Raw genomic sequence first — 18,957 nt, 5'->3', positions numbered from 1 at the left:
GGCTGAGGGGGTCGTGTGCTCCAGGGTCCCTTCTTGCTGAGGGGGTCGTGTGCCCCAGGGTCCCTTCTTGCTGAGGGGGTCGTGTGCCCCAGGGTCCCTTCTTGCTGAGGGGGTCGTGTGCTCCAGGGTCCCACGTTGCTAAGGTGGTCGCGTGCTCCAGGGTCCCACGTTGCTAAGGTGGTCGTGTGCTCCAGGGTCCCACGTTGCTGAGGTGGTTCCCTGCCCCAGGGTCCCTTCTTGCTGAGGGGGTCGTGTGCTCCAGGGTCCCTTCTGGCTGAGGGGGTCGTGTGCTCCAGGGTCCCTTCTTGCTGAGGGGGTCGTGTGCTCCAGGGTCCCTTCTGGCTGAGGTGGTCATGTGCTCCAGGGTCCCTTCTGGCTGAGGGGGTCGTGTGCTCCAGGGTCCCTTCTGGCTGAGGGGGTCGTGTGCTCCAGGGTCCCTTCTTGCTGAGGGGGTCATGTGCCCCAGGGTCCCTTCTGGCTGAGGGGGTCGTGTGCTCCAGGGTCCCTTCTTGCTGAGGGGGTCGTGTGCCCCAGGGTCCCTTCTTGCTGAGGGGGTCGTGTGCCCCAGGGTCCCTTCTTGCTGAGGGGGTCGTGTGCTCCAGGGTCCCTTCTGGCTGAGGGGGTCGTGTGCTCCAGGGTCCCTTCTTGCTGAGGGGGTCGTGTGCCCCAGGGTCCCTTCTTGCTGAGGGGGTCGTGTGCCCCAGGGTCCCTTCTTGCTGAGGGGGTCGTGTGCTCCAGGGTCCCTTCTTGCTGAGGGGGTCGTGTGCTCCAGGGTCCCTTCTGGCTGAGGGGGTCATGTGCTCCAGGGTCCCTTCTGGCTGAGGGGGGTCGTGTGCTCCAGGGTCCCTTCTGGCTGAGGGGGTCGTGTGCCCCAGGGTCCCTTCTTGCTGAGGGGGTCATGTGCCCCAGGGTCCCTTCTTGCTGAGGGGGTCGTGTGCTCCAGGGTCCCTTCTGGCTGAGGGGGTCGTGTGCCCCAGGGTCCCTTCTTGCTGATGGGGTCGTGTGCCCCAGGGTCCCTTCTTGCTGAGGGGGTCGTGTGCTCCAGGGTCCCTTCTGGCTGAGGGGGTCGTGTGCTCCAGGGTCCCTTCTTGCTGAGGGGGTCGTGTGCTCCAGGGTCCCTTCTGGCTGAGGGGGTCGTGTGCTCCAGGGTCCCTTCTGGCTGAGGGGGTCGTGTGCCCCAGGGTCCCTTCTTGCTGAGGGGGTCGTGTGCTCCAGGGTCCCGTCTGGCTGAGGGGGTCATGTGCTCCAGGGTCCCTTCTTGCTGAGAGGGTCGTGTGCTCCAGGGCCCCTTCTTGCTTAAGGGGGTTGCGTGCTCCAGGGTCCCTTCTTTCTTAAGGGGGTTGCGTGTTCCAAGGTTCCATGTTTCTGAGGGAATCCTCCTGCTCCAGTGTCCCACCACTCTGCATTAGAAAGATTGGCTCCTGATTTGCACTGGATTGAGATTTGTGTGATACTACATGTCCCCTATAGTGGCCACTGCAAGGAAATTGCACTCAGTGGTGCACCCAACCCCCACTGAACCCTTTGACCTTTACCGATCAATGGATTTATCACCCAGACCAGTGATTACTAGGGTGGCCTGCGGTAGAAAAGTTGAAATAGTCCTTTTAAGTCTTTTTATTTGTGAGTATCATGTTGAAATGCCCTATAGCAGGAATACTCAACCTGCGGCCCTCCAGCTGTTGTAAAACTACAACTCCCACAATGCCCTTCTGTAGGATGATAGCTGTAGGCTGTCAGGGAATGATGGGAGTTGTAGTTTTGCAACAGCTGGAGGGCCACAGGTTGAGCGTGCCTGCCCTATAGGGTTTATTCAGATGTACTACCAGGACCCCGACAAAGGGCGTCAAGAGCCGGGTCCATAACTGGATGATTAGGTGACTCCCGTACATGAAGGACTCTACACAAGTCTATTTGTTTCAGTCGGGTGCCTGGATCGGTCGTTAAAGCCGAGGAACCCTCTAAATATTAAAAAGTTGCTTAGTTTATAAATGGCTGTCAGTGGAACAATTTGAAATGGAAGAAATTTAATTTTAAATGTTGCTTTTTGGATATTTTTAGCAATGGAAACTTTTTAGTGAGCGATTAATAACGTTCACGGAACTCAATGCTTTTATTTTTGCTTCTTACTCGAAGTTTAACCCTTATATCAAACTAGTTAAGCTCAGGTCAATCCTGTATTTTTTTTTAATATTTTTTTGTAATTTTTTATTTTTTTGTGTGTGTCTGTTTTTAATAGCGGTTTAGAAACGTTATCGCTAGATTTGTCACAGACATAATTCACATCTTTCTTCGGGCACAGTAAACAAGAAAAATGGTTTAATGGCTCCATAAAAGGCACTCTATGCTGATAGCTGAGATTAGGCCTTTCAGTAATGGATTTTGGCGTGGGGGGAAGGGCACCAGTTTGGCAGAGGTAAATGTACTGGAAGACAATCTGAGAGAGCCTCTGATATATGTCAAGTGCTTTCAGTCTTGTGTTGTTGTACAGGAAGACAGACTGAAAAGGAAAAAAATTACAGCTTGTGACACCATCGTCCTTTTTGACACGCAGGTCGTCCCCTTTGCCTCTGGAATTCGACCAGGTGCTATGTTATAGGTGCGCCGGTTACAGCGAAGCCTAATTATTCAGTAATTGTGCTCTGCTGTAAAGCGTCATGCTGCAAAGTTTATTGTACTATAAAGAAAAATGATAGTCGTACATGCCAACATAGAAAAGAACAATGTGCCAGTAATGGACTATGGTAAGTTAATAAATCGGGTTCTGAGCAATCACTCCTAGCTCTCGGCCATCTTTACTGAACTAATTAAGTTTGAGACGGTTGGTTAAATGTTTTATAATATTTATTATTTTATAAGCATCAGAAATAATTAAATAAATAAATGATTGTAAAAAAGGCAAAGTTAATATGAGAAAAGAAAAGGTTCTTTTAGAAGAAAGAATTTGAATTATTATTATCCCCCAGACTCCCATAATGATGCCGTCCGGACCCCTGTCACTCTCTGGTTCTGACACTGGGCATGTGATGGCAGTAGGTTCTGCTCCCTGGTTCTGACACTGGGCATGTGATGGCAGTAGGTTCTGCTTCCTGGTTTGGACACGGGCATGTGATGGCAGTAGGTTCTGCTTCCTGGTTCTGACACTGGGCATGTGATGACAATAGGTTCTGCTTCCTGGTTCTGACACTGGGCATGTGATGGCAGTAGGTTCTGCTTCCTGGTTCTGACACTGGGCATGTGATGGCAGTAGGTTCTGCTTCCTGGTTCTGACACTGGGCATGTGATGGCAGTAGGTTCTGCTTCCTGGTTCTGACACTGAGCATGTGATAGCTGTAGGGTCTGCTTCCTGGTTCTGACACTGGGCATGTGATGGCAGTAGGTTCTGCTTCCTGGTTTGGACACTGGGCATGTGATGGCAGTAGGTTCTGCTTCCTGGTTCTGACACTGGGCATGTGATGGCAGTAGGTTCTGCTTCCTGGTTCTGACACTGGTCATGTGATGACAGTAGGTTCTGCTTCCTGGTTTGGACACTGGGCATATGATGGCAGTAGGTTCTGCTTCCTGGTTTGGACACTGGGCATGTGATGGCAGTAGGTTCTGCTTCCTGGTTCTGACACTGGGCATGTGATGGCAGTAGGTTCTGCTTCCTGGTTCTGACACTGGGCATGTGATGACAGTAGGTTCTGCTTCCTGGTTTGGACACTGGGCATGTGATGGCAGTAGGTTCTGCTTCCTGGTTTGGACACTGGGCATGTGATGGCAGTAGGTTCTGCTTCCTGGTTTGGACACTGGGCATGTGATGGCAGTAGGTTCTGCTTCCTGGTTTGGACACTGGGCATGTGATGACAAAAGGTTCTGCTCCCTGGTTCTGACACTGGGCATGTGATAGCTGTAGGGTCTGCCTCCTGGTTCTGACACTGGGCATGTGATGGCAGTAGGTTCTGCTTCCTGGTTCTGACACTGGGCATGTGATGGCAGTAGGTTCTGCTTCCTGGTTATGACACTGGGCATGTGATGACAGTAGGTTCTGCTTCTGGTTCTGACACTGGGCATGTGATGACAGTAGGTTCTGCTTCCTGGTTCGGACACTGGGCATGTGATGGCAGTAGGTTCTGCTTCCTGGTTCTGAGACTGGGCATGTGATAGCTGTAGGGTCTGCTTCCTGGTTCTTACACTGGGCATGTGATGGCAGTAGGGTCTGCTTCCTGGTTCTGACACTGGGCATGTGATAGCTGTAGGGTCTGCTTCCTGGTTCTTACACTGGGCATGTGATGGCAATAGGTTCTGCTCCCTGGTTCTGACACTGGGCATATGATGGCAGTAGGTTCTGCTTCCTGGTTCTGACACTGGGCATGTGATGGCAGTAGGTTCTGACACTGGGCATGTGATGGCAGTAGGTTCTGCTTCCTGGTTCTGACACTGGGCATGTGATGGCAGTAGGTTCTGCTTCCTGGTTCTGACACTGGGCATGTGATAGCTGTAGGGTCTGCTTCCTGGTTCTGACACTGGGCATGTGATGGCAGTAGGTTCTGCTTCCTGGTGCTGATACTGGGCATGTGATGGCAGTAGGTTCTTCTTACTGGTTTGGACACTGGGCATGTGATAAAAAATAGGTTCTGCTCCCTGGTTCTGACACTGGGCATGTGATGGCAGTAGGTTCTGCTTCCTGGTTTGGACACTGGGCATGTGATGGCAATAGGTTCTGACACTGGGCATGTGATGGCTGTAGGGTCTGCTTCCTGGTTCTTACACTGGGCATGTGATGGCAGTAGGGTCTGCTTCCTGGTTCTGACACTGGGCATGTGATAGCTGTAGGGTCTGCTTCCTGGTTCTTACACTGGGCATGTGATGGCAATAGGTTCTGCTCCCTGGTTCTGACACTGGGCATATGATGGCAGTAGGTTCTGCTTCCTGGTTCTGACACTGGGCATGTGATGGCAGTAGGTTCTGACACTGGGCATGTGATGGCAGTAGGTTCTGCTTCCTGGTTCTGACACTGGGCATGTGATGGCAGTAGGTTCTGCTTCCTGGTTCTGACACTGGGCATGTGATAGCTGTAGGGTCTGCTATCTGGTTCTGACACTGGGCATGTGATGGCAGTAGGTTCTGCTTCCTGTTGCTGATACTGGGCATGTGATGGCAGTAGGTTCTTCTTACTGGTTTGGACACTGGGCATGTGATGGCAGTAGGTTCTGCTTCCTGGTTCTGACACTGGGCATGTGATGGCAGTAGGTTCTGCTTCCTGGTTCTGACACTGGTCATGTGATGACAGTAGGTTCTGCTTCCTGGTTTGGACACTGGGCATATGATGGCAGTAGGTTCTGCTTCCTGGTTTGGACACTGGGCATGTGATGGCAGTAGGTTCTGCTTCCTGGTTCTGACACTGGGCATCTGATGACAGTAGGTTCTGCTTCCTGGTTCTGACACTGGGCATGTGATGGCAGTAGGTTCTGCTTCCTGGTTCTGACACTGGGCATCTGATGACAGTAGGTTCTGCTCCCTGGTTCTGACACTGGGCATGTGATGGCAGTAGGTTCTGCTTCCTGGTTCTGACACTGGGCATGTGATAGCTGTAGGGTCTGCTATCTGGTTCTGACACTGGGCATGTGATGGCAGTAGGTTCTGCTTCCTGGTGCTGATACTGGGCATGTGATGGCAGTAGGTTCTTCTTACTGGTTTGGACACTGGACATGTGATGGAAATAGGTTCTGCTCCCTGGTTCTGACACTGGGCATGTGATAGCTGTAGGGTCTGCTATCTGGTTCTGACACTGGGCATGTGATGGCAGTAGGTTCTGCTTCCTGGTGCTGATACTGGGCATGTGATGGCAGTAGGTTCTGCTTCCTGGTTTGGACACTGGGCATGTGATGGCAATAGGTTCTGACACTGGGCATGTGATGGCTGTAGGTTCTGCTTCCTGGTTCTGACACTGGGCATGTGATGACAGTAGGTTCTGCTTCCTGGTTTGGACACTGGGCATGTGATGGCAATAGGTTCTGACACTGGGCATGTGATGGCTGTAGGTTCTGCTTCCTGGTTCTGACACTGGGCATGTGATGACAGTAGGTTCTGCTTCCTGGTTCGGACACTGGGCATGTGATGGCAATAGGTTCTGCTCCCTGGTTCTGACACTGGGCATGTGATGACAGTAGGTTCTGCTTCCTGGTTCGGACACTGGGCATGTGATGGCAGTAGGTTCTGCTTCCTGGTTCTGACACTGGGCATGTGATAGCTGTAGGTTCTGCTCCCTGGTTCTGACACTGGGCATGTGATGACAGTAGGTTCTGCTTCCTGGATCTGACACGGGGCATGTGATGGCTGTAGGTCCTGATTCCTGGATCTGACATGAGGCATGTGATGGCTGTAGATGGCCAGTGCTTTGCTGCCGTCATCCTTTCACCACAAAGAAGGGTGTGGTGGGGAACCAGACAGCATTGGTACAGGAACAGCAAGGGGTGTATCCTTGAGATAAGTACAGCTTTCTTTTAAGCTTACTCAGCAGCATCGGGTTATACTGTATTTCTTTCCGTCAGAAACACCCTTTTAGCAATGCTGTGCCGAATGTGTCTCATGATGGACACAGGCACCACCCATCAGACCCCCAATGACTTATAGCAGGGAGGGTCAACCTGTGGCTCTCCAGCTGTTGTAAAACTACAACTCCCACCATGCCCTGCTGTAGGCTGATAGCTGTAGGAAGTCTGGGCATGCTGGGAGTTGTAGTTTTGCAACAGCTGAAAAGCCTCGGGTTGGCCATCCCTGACTTATAGTATGGTCCATTTGGCTCCACCAAGGTGTCGGTTGTTTTGACAATATAGATGTTAATAGGTTTAGGTTCCTCATACATATAAAAGAAAGCTCAGCTGAACCTAACAGGTTAGGTGGGACCAGCCAACTATCTTGTGTATGGCGGCCTCCTGACTCTCCCGTGGCAGATGATGTCAATGGAAGGAGAATGTTCAATTTAAGTGCCCAATCTTTGTTTCGAGAGGACATAAGCTGCCATCAAAGGCATCTAGCCGAGAAACCAGAAGAACTGATCAGCCTTTTGATGGAGTACCTGGTCTGGTTACTGGACTTGGTTCTCCAGCCTGTGCTCTTTCCCTCTGCGTTTTGCTGATTGTTGGGGGATCTAGCAGTGGCACTTCCATCAGTCCTTGTTATACCATGGAAAAGTACATCTACTGATGAAGAATCCCAGTGCCATATGCACTTCCAATACATAAAAGTCATAGTCATCTTCCATGCTGGTTCCAGGAGATTAGTCAGCACTTGCAAGGAGTCTGGGAGGTGTCTCCTCTTTTTCGGGAGCTTCTAGATGTTCTGTGAAAGTATCTAAGTATGGTTATCCATAGTGTAGAGCCTTGGGGGCAGTTCTCTCTCTTTGACTTGTGTTCCACCCCCGCAGTTCTATCACTAGGTATAACACAGTGTATCAACTTTGGCTCGGCTTGTTCCTTTAAGTAATCAAAAAATATATTTTTGAAAGACTCCAATCCAATGCTATAACTTTTGACTGGAGCATTATAGAGATGTCAGGGGACTCTCCATAGCCTCCAAAAAGATCACATTTTCAAAAAATATTGATGCTGTCCCGTTAATGGTTAAAACTTGAGAAGTACACTTTTTTTTTTCCTCTCGTAAATCTGCACATGATGTATCCTATAGTCCCTTCTTGTGGATGGTCGGCCTTGAATCTGCAGGATTGGCATAATGTAAGTGGTTTTAGCATCACTTCATTCTTACTCAGCATCTCAGATGAAGTGTTACTGTACTATCAGTGCTGAGTGCTTCACAATCTCCAAACTTTAGACGATACAGCATAGTCCAGAAGCATTAAAGATTTTTTTTTTTTTACTTCTGTGTACAGCATGCAAGCAAAATGTATATAGCAGGCAGCAGGCTGGAGCCGTGTTCAGCGAGTTTAATTTAATTAGTGTTGATCATGACTCCAGATGATGGTGATTTGATAAGGAATAATTTAGTACTTAACAGGCTTTTACGTGCACCAACTCCATGTGGGAAGGTAAAGCAAGGAGCAGAAAATGAAAGAAAACGAAGATGAATTTATTTTTTTAAATTTTTTTTGTGCAAATGCCAGTAAGCTGGAAGCGGGCCTTTTAGCAGATGCACAGGCTTTTGGTATTATGAAATACTGTTTTCTTTTGTTTATTTTTATTTTTTGAGAAATGTACATGCCATTCCTTTTTTATTTTATTTTTCTTTAAAAAAAAATAAAAAATGTAAAAATTAAATCATTTTAAATAAACAGCCTACTCATTTTGCCTTTCCCCCCGGCTCGACGTTTAGATTTGGCAAGGAAATGAACATTCATTAGCTACCTTCTCCTATCACATCAGAAGTGTGGAAAACAAAACTGCATTATATACATTGATTTATTATTTTTACATTATTTTAAAAATGTATTTTACATTTTTCATCTACCGTATTTGTCACCCTATAAGACGCACCTAGGTTTTAGAGGAGGACAATAAGAAAAAAATATTTTTCATTAGATCTTAGATCAGGCCAGCAATTAGACCTCATCTGACCGCCCCAATGTTAATAAGCCACTTAATCAGACCTCAGATCAGACCCCCAATGTTAAGACCCCAGTAAGACCTCAGATCAGCCCCCCATGCCATATATGAGCACCCATGCCAGTTATGAGCCGCCATTATTAGCCCCCATGCCATTTATGACCCCCCCATGCCATTTATGACCCCCCCATGCCATTTATGAGCCCCTGTGCCATTTATTATGCCCCCAGTATGAGCCCAAGTGCCACAGAGCAAATAAAATAAAAAAACTACTTACCTCTCCTGCTCCTAGACGGCGCCGCTCCTCACCTCTAGCGCGCTCTGTCTTCTTCCTGCTGTTGGCTGTGCTGTGACCCGGCGCGCACAGCGTCTGGTCATAGCGCGCCCTCACGCTGTGCGCAGCCCTCACAGCCGACAGCCGAGGACCAGGAAGTGGTGAGTACAGAGCCTTCACCGCTTCCCGGTCCTCCGGTACTAATGAGCGCTTCCAAAATGGAAGCGCTTCATTAGTATTTGCCCAATAAGACGCAGGGGCATTTCCCCCCCTCTTTTGGGGGAAAAATGCGTCTTATAGGGCGAAAAATACGGTATATATTTTTTTTTTTAGTATTGCTATTGTTATGTATTGTTGCTTATTTACCTAGTAATATGATGGCACAATGAAACTTTTTACAGTTCAGGACACACGTTGCAGTGGCTGACAGCCGCATGACTTGGAACATAGTGCCCCAGTCTTACCTGCAGAATTGTCAGCTCATTGACCACTTCATGTGCGGTTGTCACAAGGGCATTGTATTTGCAGAGAGAGCGGAGCCTCTAGGTGTAATGGTAACGCCCCTGTTGCTCCTAGAGGCTCATTTGCATATAGTATAACATCATTTTTCTCAGCAATGTTGACGCATATGAACATTGGACCAACACAGATGCCTTCAGCTGGCAAGCATAGGTACAAAACTGCTGACCGATGCCCTTTTTAATGTTTTAATATAATTCAACATGAAAAATTGGTTTGATTTGCAATTTACTTTTTGTTACGAAAATCCATTATAATGTTGCCCCCTGGTGTTTACTCTGTATAGTAATGTGTGTGTCCGCCTACTGAGCTGGATGAGCATGTTGTTCCATCCTTCAACTGCCACCAGTCATATGAGGCTTTAAATATCACAGGGAGAGAGCTAGAGCTGAAAGCACACACCTTTTGAGCTGTGGTAGGGAGACAGTTGCAGCACAAAGGACACACCTCCAGAGCTATGGTAGGGAGAGAGTTGCAGCACAAAGGACACGCCTCCAGAGCTGTGGTAGGGAGAGAGTTGCAGCACAAAGGACACGTCTCCAGAGCTATGGTAGGGAGAGAGTTGCAGCACAAAGGACACTCCTCCAGAGCTGTGATAGGGAGACAGTTGCAGCACAAAGGACACATCTCCAGAGCTGTGATAGGGAGACAGTTGCAGCACAAAGGACACATCTCCAGAGCTGTGATAGGGAGACAGTTGCAGCACAAAGGATGCACCTCCAGAGCTGTGATAGGGAGAGAGCTGAAGCAGAAAGGACATGCCTCCTAAGCTACCAGCCTGAAGACAATTTAGCAAAGTAATTGGATGAACGAATTGGGAGATCTCTGGACCCATGTGAGGTACAGGGCTGGTTCTAGCTTTGTTAGAAGGAGATTGTCATGCACTTGTTTTAGTTTAATTTTCTTTAAGTCAATCATGGCATAACCTCTTTAATTTTCTGAAATAATCCTGGCAAATTTGGGTTTACCCTGTCTTAAAAATGGGCAGGACAGAAGTGGGCGTTCTCAGACAGGTTTTTGGTGTTCCACGGGGTGGAGCTTAAAAGGGTATTCTGCTTATATTATGTTATCCTCCATCCACAAGATAGGCGATCACTATTAGATCAGTTGGGGTCCCACTGATCACGGAAATAAGCTCCCTATGGAGCTCCCCAAAATAAATGGAGAAGCTGGTCGCTCTTCATGCATGCCTGACCGGCCGCTCCATGGAGTGCGTTCTTGTAGCAGTAGGATCCCAACTGATCTAATATGCCCCATCTTGTGGATAGGGGATAACTTTATATAATCAGAACAGCCCTTTAAATGTCTTTTGACCTTCAGTTTTTAATGTGTACGACCTGTTTAGCTTGAGATTAACGGCACTTGGTTTGTTAGTGATGTCATTAAAATAAATATTGACTCGGCTCTCAAAATGGCCGCGTCCATGGCAAATAGAAGCTCCAGATTAACTCTTTCTGTTAACGTTTTCGTTGCTTTTGTTTACGTCTTTTTCATTGTGTAGATGTAGCATCCACTTGAGGATATTTTATTCATACCCTTTAAATTGCTTTAGAAACTTTGGCAACTATCAATATAGTAACGTCTTTATTCTTAGGACAATGTAACGTAGAAGCGCATACTATACCCTAGGAATAAAATTAAAATAAAAAAAATGGATACAATCTTCATGAAACCATAATATCTGTTTATTGTATGAAGGTATTTTTTATATTTTCTTATATTTTATGTTATTATTATAATAATTTCATTGCGATGTTTTGCTATTTCTAAAAGAAAGTGTTGCTATAGTTCAGTTTTTATTTATAAATAATTGATATTAAGTTGCAATTTTGTATCTGTGACACATTATTAGTGCCATAGCTATTCTATCATATCTCCTAGCAGTGAACTATTTCTTTTTTTTTTTACTATTTTTATTGGTTTCTCTCCTAAATCATTTCATATACATTTGATAAATCGCATGAGTGTCTTCTTTTACTAAAAGCTACGTACAGAAAAAAAATCCAGTTTTTGTATTGAACAATTTGCAGTGTATAATCCATATGGGAATTCTTGCCACAGGAAATGAAATAATCTAATCGTCCTCTTCGCTATTCACTGACCGCGCTGGCAAAATTGACTAAATGCATATGAATGGTTGATAATCTTAATTGATATTGAATTGAGCACATGGTGAAAGAATGCTGCCATTTAATGATCAGTTCAAACGTCGCGTGGTATAAAGGAACCCATCCATCTTCTAAGAACGGCTTGGCCACGACAATACTTCCCATATGATGCGGGGATTTTTTTAACTTAAAATTTTTTGCCCAATTATTAATACACAATTTTGCAAGTCTGTAGTATTTAGAATTTTTTTAAATTCTAAAATAAAGCAAAATAAAAAAAAACAAAAAAACAAAAAGATAACTTTTTATTAGTCCATCTCACAGAAGAAAATATATATATATATCTAATGCCTGTCTCCGGAGACTCACTTTCCTTCTCTTGTCCTCTCTGTGTCCTTTCCGGTGCTAAAGCAGGTGAAGCAATGTGTGTAAGAGGAGGGGTGAGGCTTAAAGAGATATTCTAGGATGAGAAAAACTTGTCCGCCATCCTTCTAAAAAAAAAAACAGCTCTGCGACTGTCTGATATTGCTACTGAATTGAGTTGAGCTGTTTTTGGAAGACAGCAGCCATGTTTTTCATGCAGGTAGCTGAGCTGTGTGCATGTAGTCCATACAGAGGTGCACAAAGTCCCCTCCACGGTATTATGGAGAATTGAAGAACTCTGTAATGTGAGATCTGGTGGAGAAGGGCAGCATTATGTGGTATGACCAAGAAGCATTGGAGCTGTATGAAAGGCGTCATATGGCAGCACACTATAGCCATAAGGCGCTGTTCGAGCTGTGTGGATTTGGCCGTGTGTTGCTGTACCCTACTGTACCATGCATTTTTCAGTACAGTCTCTGTGGCCTCTGTCAAGTGGCATTATATAGGCTCTCTGGGATCTGCTGGGTGGCATATAGGCTTTGGGTGGCACCATCATTCTCTTTAGGCTGTGCCATTTGTTTCTGGTGTATGGCGCAGTACAGGTTCTGAGAGCTCTTCCATGTGCCACCATACAGGCTACGTGAGCTCTGCTGCGTGGCACCATACAGAAGCTGTGTGTTCCCATACGGGCTCTATGGGCTCTGCTCAGTGGTACTGTAAGGCTCTGTAGGCTGCGCAAGGCTCTTTGTGCTCTGCTCTGTGACACCATACAGGCCCTATGGGCTTTGTCACAGGGCACCATACAGGCTCTGAAGGCTATGCTGAGTGGCACCATACAGAAACATGTGTTCCCATGTGGGCAGCGTGGACTCTGCTGCATGGTGCTGTAACGCTCTGTGGGCTCTGCTTTGTGGCACCATGAAGGCTGTGAAGGACTGCTGAGTGGCACCATACAGACGCTGTGTGTTCCCATGTGGTGCTGTAAGGCTCTGTGGGCTCTGCTTTGTGGTGCTGTAAGGCTCTGCTGCGTGGCGCTGTAAGGCTCTGTGTGCTCTGCTGCATGGTGCTGTAACGCTCTGTGGGCTCTGCTTTGTGGTGCTGTAAGGCTCTGTTGCGTGGTGCTGTAAGGCTCTGTAGACTCTGCTGCATGGTGCTGTAATGCTCTGTGGGCTCTGCTTTGTGGTGCTGTAAGGCTCTGCTGCGTGGCGCTGTAAGGCTCTGTGTGCTCTGCTGCGTGGCGCTGTAAGGCTCTGTGGGCTCTGCTTTGTGGTGCTGTAAGGCTCTGTGGGCTGTGCTTTGTGGCGCTGTCAGGCTCTGTTGCGTGGTGCTGTAAGGCTCTGCTGCGTGGCGCTGTAAGGCTCTGTGTGCTCTGCTGCATGGTGCTGTAACGCTCTGTGGGCTCTGCTTTGTGGTGCTGTAAGGCTCTGCTGCGTGGCGCTGTAAGGCTCTGTGTGCTCTGCTGCATGGTGCTGTAACGCTCTGTGGGCTCTGCTGCGTGGCGCTGTAAGGCTCTGTGTGCTCTGCTGCATGGCGCTGTAAGGCTCTGTGTGCTCTGCTGCGTGGCGCTGTAAGGCTCTGTGGGCTGTGCTTTCTGCTCGAGGAATCATCGTCCTTTTAGGTGGCTGACATATCGATCACGTTTAGAAGGGTATTCCAGCTGTAAGGTTATTTGTCACAAAACCACCAGATGATCCATATGGAAATCGCAGACCATTTTTTTTTTTCTACCAGTTCATATTTGACTGGCAAACCTGACGGTATTATCAGTCAGTCGGAGAGATGTGCGTATTAGCTGCACCAGGCTTAGCGCTGCCCTGTATTTGTGTACAGGAGCGACCTGACGTAACGTTCTTATGTTATTAAGTGTCAGGTAAGGATCTTAAAGCCTTAAAGCCCCATAGCCTGTAGGCTGAGCATCTACAAACCTGACTCGCTCCCTGCACTCTTCATACATAGAGGGAACGTTAATCTTTGAAGAGAAGCAATGAGATTTATTTTTTTGTTTTTATTAATTTGTTTTCAATTGTTGCAAATATTTGCAATTTTTTAAATTTTTATAAACTTTCCTGGGGGCGGCGGCCATATTGAGGGCACAACCTCTGTATTATCTGTATAGACTGTGCAGTAAGAACATGTGTGCTTTGTAGTAGCTGCAATGAACGCAACTGTTCCAGTGTCCGGTGGCCACTTCTGGTCCCGGCCAGAACTAAAATGATTTAGTCCTGTGGCCAATCGCTTCACATGTTATTGAAGGTGCTAGTGACATGCTATTCAGGCCTATGTGACCACTGATTAACCACAGTGGTCGTGGACCAAGTTGCTTAGGTTCCGGCTGGGACCAGAAGCAACTGGGAAGTGGGCAGTGAGCTGGAATGGAAGGGACTATAGACAGGTGAATTATTTTTTTAATTTTTTATTTTTTATGAGGCCACCTTCCAACCACTGATGGTTCCTAGGTCCAACAACTCCTTTATTGAACAGAACCGCGTCCATAGAGTACAGTCCCCAAAAGTCGATGAGTACTACACCTCCCCAGGACAAAGCGGAGGGGCAGGGATGATGCATACAGAGCTTTATATATATATATATATATATATATATATATGTGTGTATATCTCTATTTTAGTTCTTGAGACTTTGTAGCGAAGCTGAAAATATGCTTTCGCACTGACCCACACGATAGTTGTGGATTATTTTTGCTAAATGTGATGACGTGATCTACATTAATTATGACTGATACTTTTCTCCTAGTGGCTTTTCATGGTGTCCCGTTAAAAATTAAGAAGGAACCCCACAGCCCCTGCTCTGAACTGAACACCGCATGCAGTCAGGAACAACCATTTAAGTTCAGCTATGGAGAAAAGTGCCTGTACAATGTCAGGTAAGTGCACGGATGGTGGACACGTTTGGTTTTTTCGTCAGCCAATCAGATTACAGTAATAATTTTTTTTCATTTTTTTTTGCATCTGGGCACCTATTAAAATCTGGAAGCTTTTGGTTGACCTTTAAATGACCTTTCTGATTTTAATTTATGCGAGATTCCGCCCCTTAATATTATTTTTACCATTTTTATTATTAAATGCTTTGGCCAAGTTCACATATAGGGGCACACTATAGGCTCTTTTTATTAGGCTCTACAGTCTGAGTAGCCACAAAGCTTATCATTTTATTGGCAATGCAAATAATTTCCTGCTGAGCTTCTGCTTGTGCATGGGAGCCGGTCAGAACAAGCAGAGCCGCAGCATAATAAATGGGTCAACAACGGCAGCCTTGTATACGAACATCAGCTGCACTCACCAGTTTAAAGCATCTACTTTTTTTGGGTCTTCTGACTTTTCCTGATGTCTGGGGAAAGAAGGATTGGGCCTGTTGGCTGTCTACATGTCTGATCCTTTTCTCTCAAGGAAGATAAGCCGCCGTTAGAGACTTCTGGCAGCAGCTTCTTGCCCTTTTTGCAATTGAGAACACACACACCGGCCGGGCTGTCCGAAGCCTACGGTAGCCTTCAGCCTGTGATGTGCTAGGAGGATTTCAGACCACCTTAGACTCCAGTGGACAATGCAGCTAAAGCTGGAGTCACTCACTGATTTAGATATGTGCAATAATAGGGCAGGGTCAAATATCAATCACCATTGCAGAGACACCCCGACGGCTGAAAGGAGTTTGTAAAAAAACAAATATACACGTTTTGATTCTTCTACAAAAATAAATATTTACATATATAACTAATATAAAAATATATAAAAAATAATATAAAATATTACATATCTAATAAATATAAAAATAAAAAAAAGATTCTTAAAAAACTTTCTCTAGAAGATTGCGATGCAGATGAATTTGCAACCAACACCTAAAGCGCATTACGACACCTTTGTAATTTACGGGTCTTTCTGGATGACTGTTGTGTAATTTACGGGGCTGTTTTGGGGCCTCTTGGCTCTACTTTCCCTTTAGATGAGAAATAATGCTTCTCAGCAGAAGTGTTTACAGGGAGCTTTTTAACCTTTGCTTCCCCCCCCCCCCCCCTTCACCGTAATGCATTTTTGTTTAGCATAGACGAGACAGGCTTTTAAAGTGATTTACGTTGCGCTGCTCGTCCAGCGGAGAATGCATTGTGACTGGTAGGTAGTAGGCTACACAGGTGATCACGTGATTCTCCTTCAGCTGCTATGTAAATATGTCTAATGTAACAAGGACATCTGCTGCTTTATAGCCTGTTAGCGCTGCTTCATTTTTTTCCCTTCTTCCAAAATAATAATAAAACGGGTACAATTTAAAGGGATATTCCCATCTCCTGATTTATGGCATATCGATGGGGAAATGCTCTAGATGTCTGATAGGGACCCTTCAAGAATGGGTCCTCCATCGTGACTGGAGAGCGTGCATTCACCATTCACTTCTTTGGAATTGAGAGAATATCCACTTGCTGGCTTGGCGGTGAATGAACAGGTGGCTGTACCCTCCCCATTGGTTCCTATGGAGCTTCCAGAAACAACCAAGTGCGCTTGCTCAGCTATTTTTGAAAGTTCCATAGGGGTGAATGGTGAGGAAGCCTTGGCCACTCCATTCACCGCCACTGGACTTCTTAAAACAGTCAAGACAGCACTTCTATTTTTGGAAGTCCCATAGAAGGGAACAGAGACATCTGTGCATGCGCAGCATGCTCTCCGTTCCTGATAGGGCCCCGTTCTTTAGATAGGTGCAGGACCTGGCCTATTTGTATACCATGAATTTCCAGATGAGAAAACCTCTTTAAGGCCTCTTGCACACGAACGTTTTTTTTTTCCGTTTTTTGCGTTTCGTATACGGTCTGTTAATTTCAATGGATCTGCAAAAAAAACATTTCCGTATTTCCCTTTTTCCGTTCCGTTCAAAGATAGAACATGTCCTATTATTGTCCGCATAACAGACAAGGATAGTGCTGTTCTATCAGGGGCCAGGTGTTCCGTTCCGCAAAAAACGTAATGCACACGGACGTCATTCGTATTTTTTGCGGATCTGTTTTTTGCGGACCGCAAAATACTGAAAAAGGCCTCTTTCACACAACCGTACGGCTTTTTCAGTATTTTGCGGTCCGTTTTTCACGGATCCATTGTTGCGTTTTTTTGTTTCCGTTGTGTTTCTGTTTCCGTTCCATTTTTCCATATGGCATATACAGTATACAGTAATTACATAGAAAAAAATGGGCTGGGCATAACATTTTCAATGGATGGTTCCTCAAAAACGGAACGGATACGGAAGACCTACGGAGTACATTCCGTATGTGTTCCGTTTCTTTTTGCAAACCCATTGACTTGAATGGAGCCACGGAACGTGATTTGCTGGCAATAGTAGGACATGTTTTATCTTTCAACGGAACGGAAATATGGAAACATAATGCATACGTTTTTTTTTCGGAAACCATTGAAATGAATGGTTCCGTATACGGAACGCAAAAAAACAGCCCGCAAATGGAAAAAAAAGCCGGTTGTGTGAAAGAGGCCGAAGCCATATGGTCGTGTGCAAGAGGCCGAAGTCTTTCAGTCAGATCTTGTTAAAATCAAGGTGTCCTGCTCCTGGGACAATAGCAATCTGCTGTATTTTTGGCCATTTAGACAAAGTGTACAGTTTATCTGCAGAGCCTTCACAGGTGAAGAAAAGTACTGCACGGGTCTCATTGAAAACCAATAGTTTGTTTGTGTAATGCATGGACATGGTGGGTCCTCCAGAGCAAGAGACACTCTTTGCAAGCGATCCACTCCGGTTAAAAGGAGAGGGTCCCCTCTAAATTCTGAATTAAGATATACAAATTCATAGCTAGGCAGCTCTTCCATTCTGAAGATCAGTAAAGCTGAGTACCATCCTCCCATAAGCCTACCTACCTACCCACCTACCACAGGAGCTGAAGCTGTGGACATTAGAGAAGACGCAAAAAGTTATTTATCTAGCAGTTATCACCTATCACTTTACATGTTTGTCTTTGATAAAGATGTATGAGATTACAGTCAATTTGGTGTGAAAAATAGGATGTAACACAACTATTCTGCCAGTAGGGGCACTGTTTTGTTGTTCCCAGATTATTCCACTTTTCAACCATGTTGATTTGTAAAATTTAAAGGCTCATTAAAAATAAATTTACGATTTTATGCATATTTCTTTCTAGTGCCTATGATCACAAGCCACCAGTTGGAATGAAGCCCTCTAACCCCCCAACCCCTTCAAGCACTCCAGTGTCCCCACTACATCATGCATCGCCGAACACAGCACAGAATCCTAAAGCAGAACATCTCTTTCCTACACATCTTCCACCATCCCAGCCGATTCCGGATAGCACCTACACAATGGACCACAGGTAAGCAAGGAAAGGGGGATCCCCAACGAGAGCATAATTCCAGAAAAGTGATCCAGATGAGGCGACTTCTCTAATGGAAAGCCCTGGTGACTCATGTCCAGCTTATATAGTGCTCCAAAAATTCTGGGTGACTTCCCCTATGGAAATCTAGAACTGTGTTAATGCATGTGGCAACTCAAAATTTTCAACTGAAATGAATTTTCAGAAAGAGGGCAACTTAAAGGGATTGTCTGCTGCGGGCAGGGTTGTATCTGGTAGTGTTTCGGATAGGCAGGGGAAGGATACCAACAAACTGCTCTCTGATCAGGCTATTGAGGCTGTGGCAGTAAACTGAAGCTTTGCCTGTTGCTGTGGGCAAAACTGTTCTGTTGAATAGACCTGACCCCACAAATATGCTGAAAATAGTATTCTCTATTCTGTAATCCGAGTTGGAATGTGGCAGCAAGTGTTGAGTTCTTCTGCAGTGCCTCCGCAGGTGAAATGAAGCATTGCATATTCTTCTCTGAAAGAACTGGGATTTCAGTGTAATACCTGAACATGCTGAGCCCTCTGGAAACATGCTCTTTGGAACCATTATGTACTCTGGTTAAAATGGGTTTTCCTAGAGCAAAATAATGATGACCTAGCTTCAGGATGGCTCATCAATATCTGATCGGTGGGGGTCCGGGTCCCGGCACCTCCAGACGATCTGCTGTTTGAAGAGGCCGCAATGCTTCAGTGAGCACCACAGCCTCTTCCTAGGCCAGTGACGTCATACTCATTGGTTACATGGTCCAGTTGCAGCTCGGTCCCATTCGCATACCAAGCACAGCCACTTTGCAA

The 18,957-nt window shown here is 46.2% G+C and overlaps 1 protein-coding gene across 1 annotated transcript in view; it reads left to right on the top strand.

Annotated features, from left to right (window-relative positions):
• The window catches only part of ETV1 (ETS variant transcription factor 1), a 65,055-nt gene that overhangs the window by 30,822 nt on the left and 15,276 nt on the right, over nt 1–18,957 (top strand). Inside the window, exons 6-7 of the mRNA XM_040431286.1 lie at nt 14,556–14,685; nt 17,947–18,135. Coding sequence (XP_040287220.1) covers nt 14,556–14,685; nt 17,947–18,135 — 319 coding nt within the window. The remainder of the gene's footprint in view (nt 1–14,555; nt 14,686–17,946; nt 18,136–18,957) is intronic.

This window comes from Bufo bufo, chromosome 5, assembly GCF_905171765.1.
Source record: "Bufo bufo chromosome 5, aBufBuf1.1, whole genome shotgun sequence".
NCBI lineage: Eukaryota > Metazoa > Chordata > Amphibia > Anura > Bufonidae > Bufo > Bufo bufo.
Note: the sequence above shows the minus strand (reverse complement) of the source record. Positions and strands in the feature narration are given on the sequence as shown.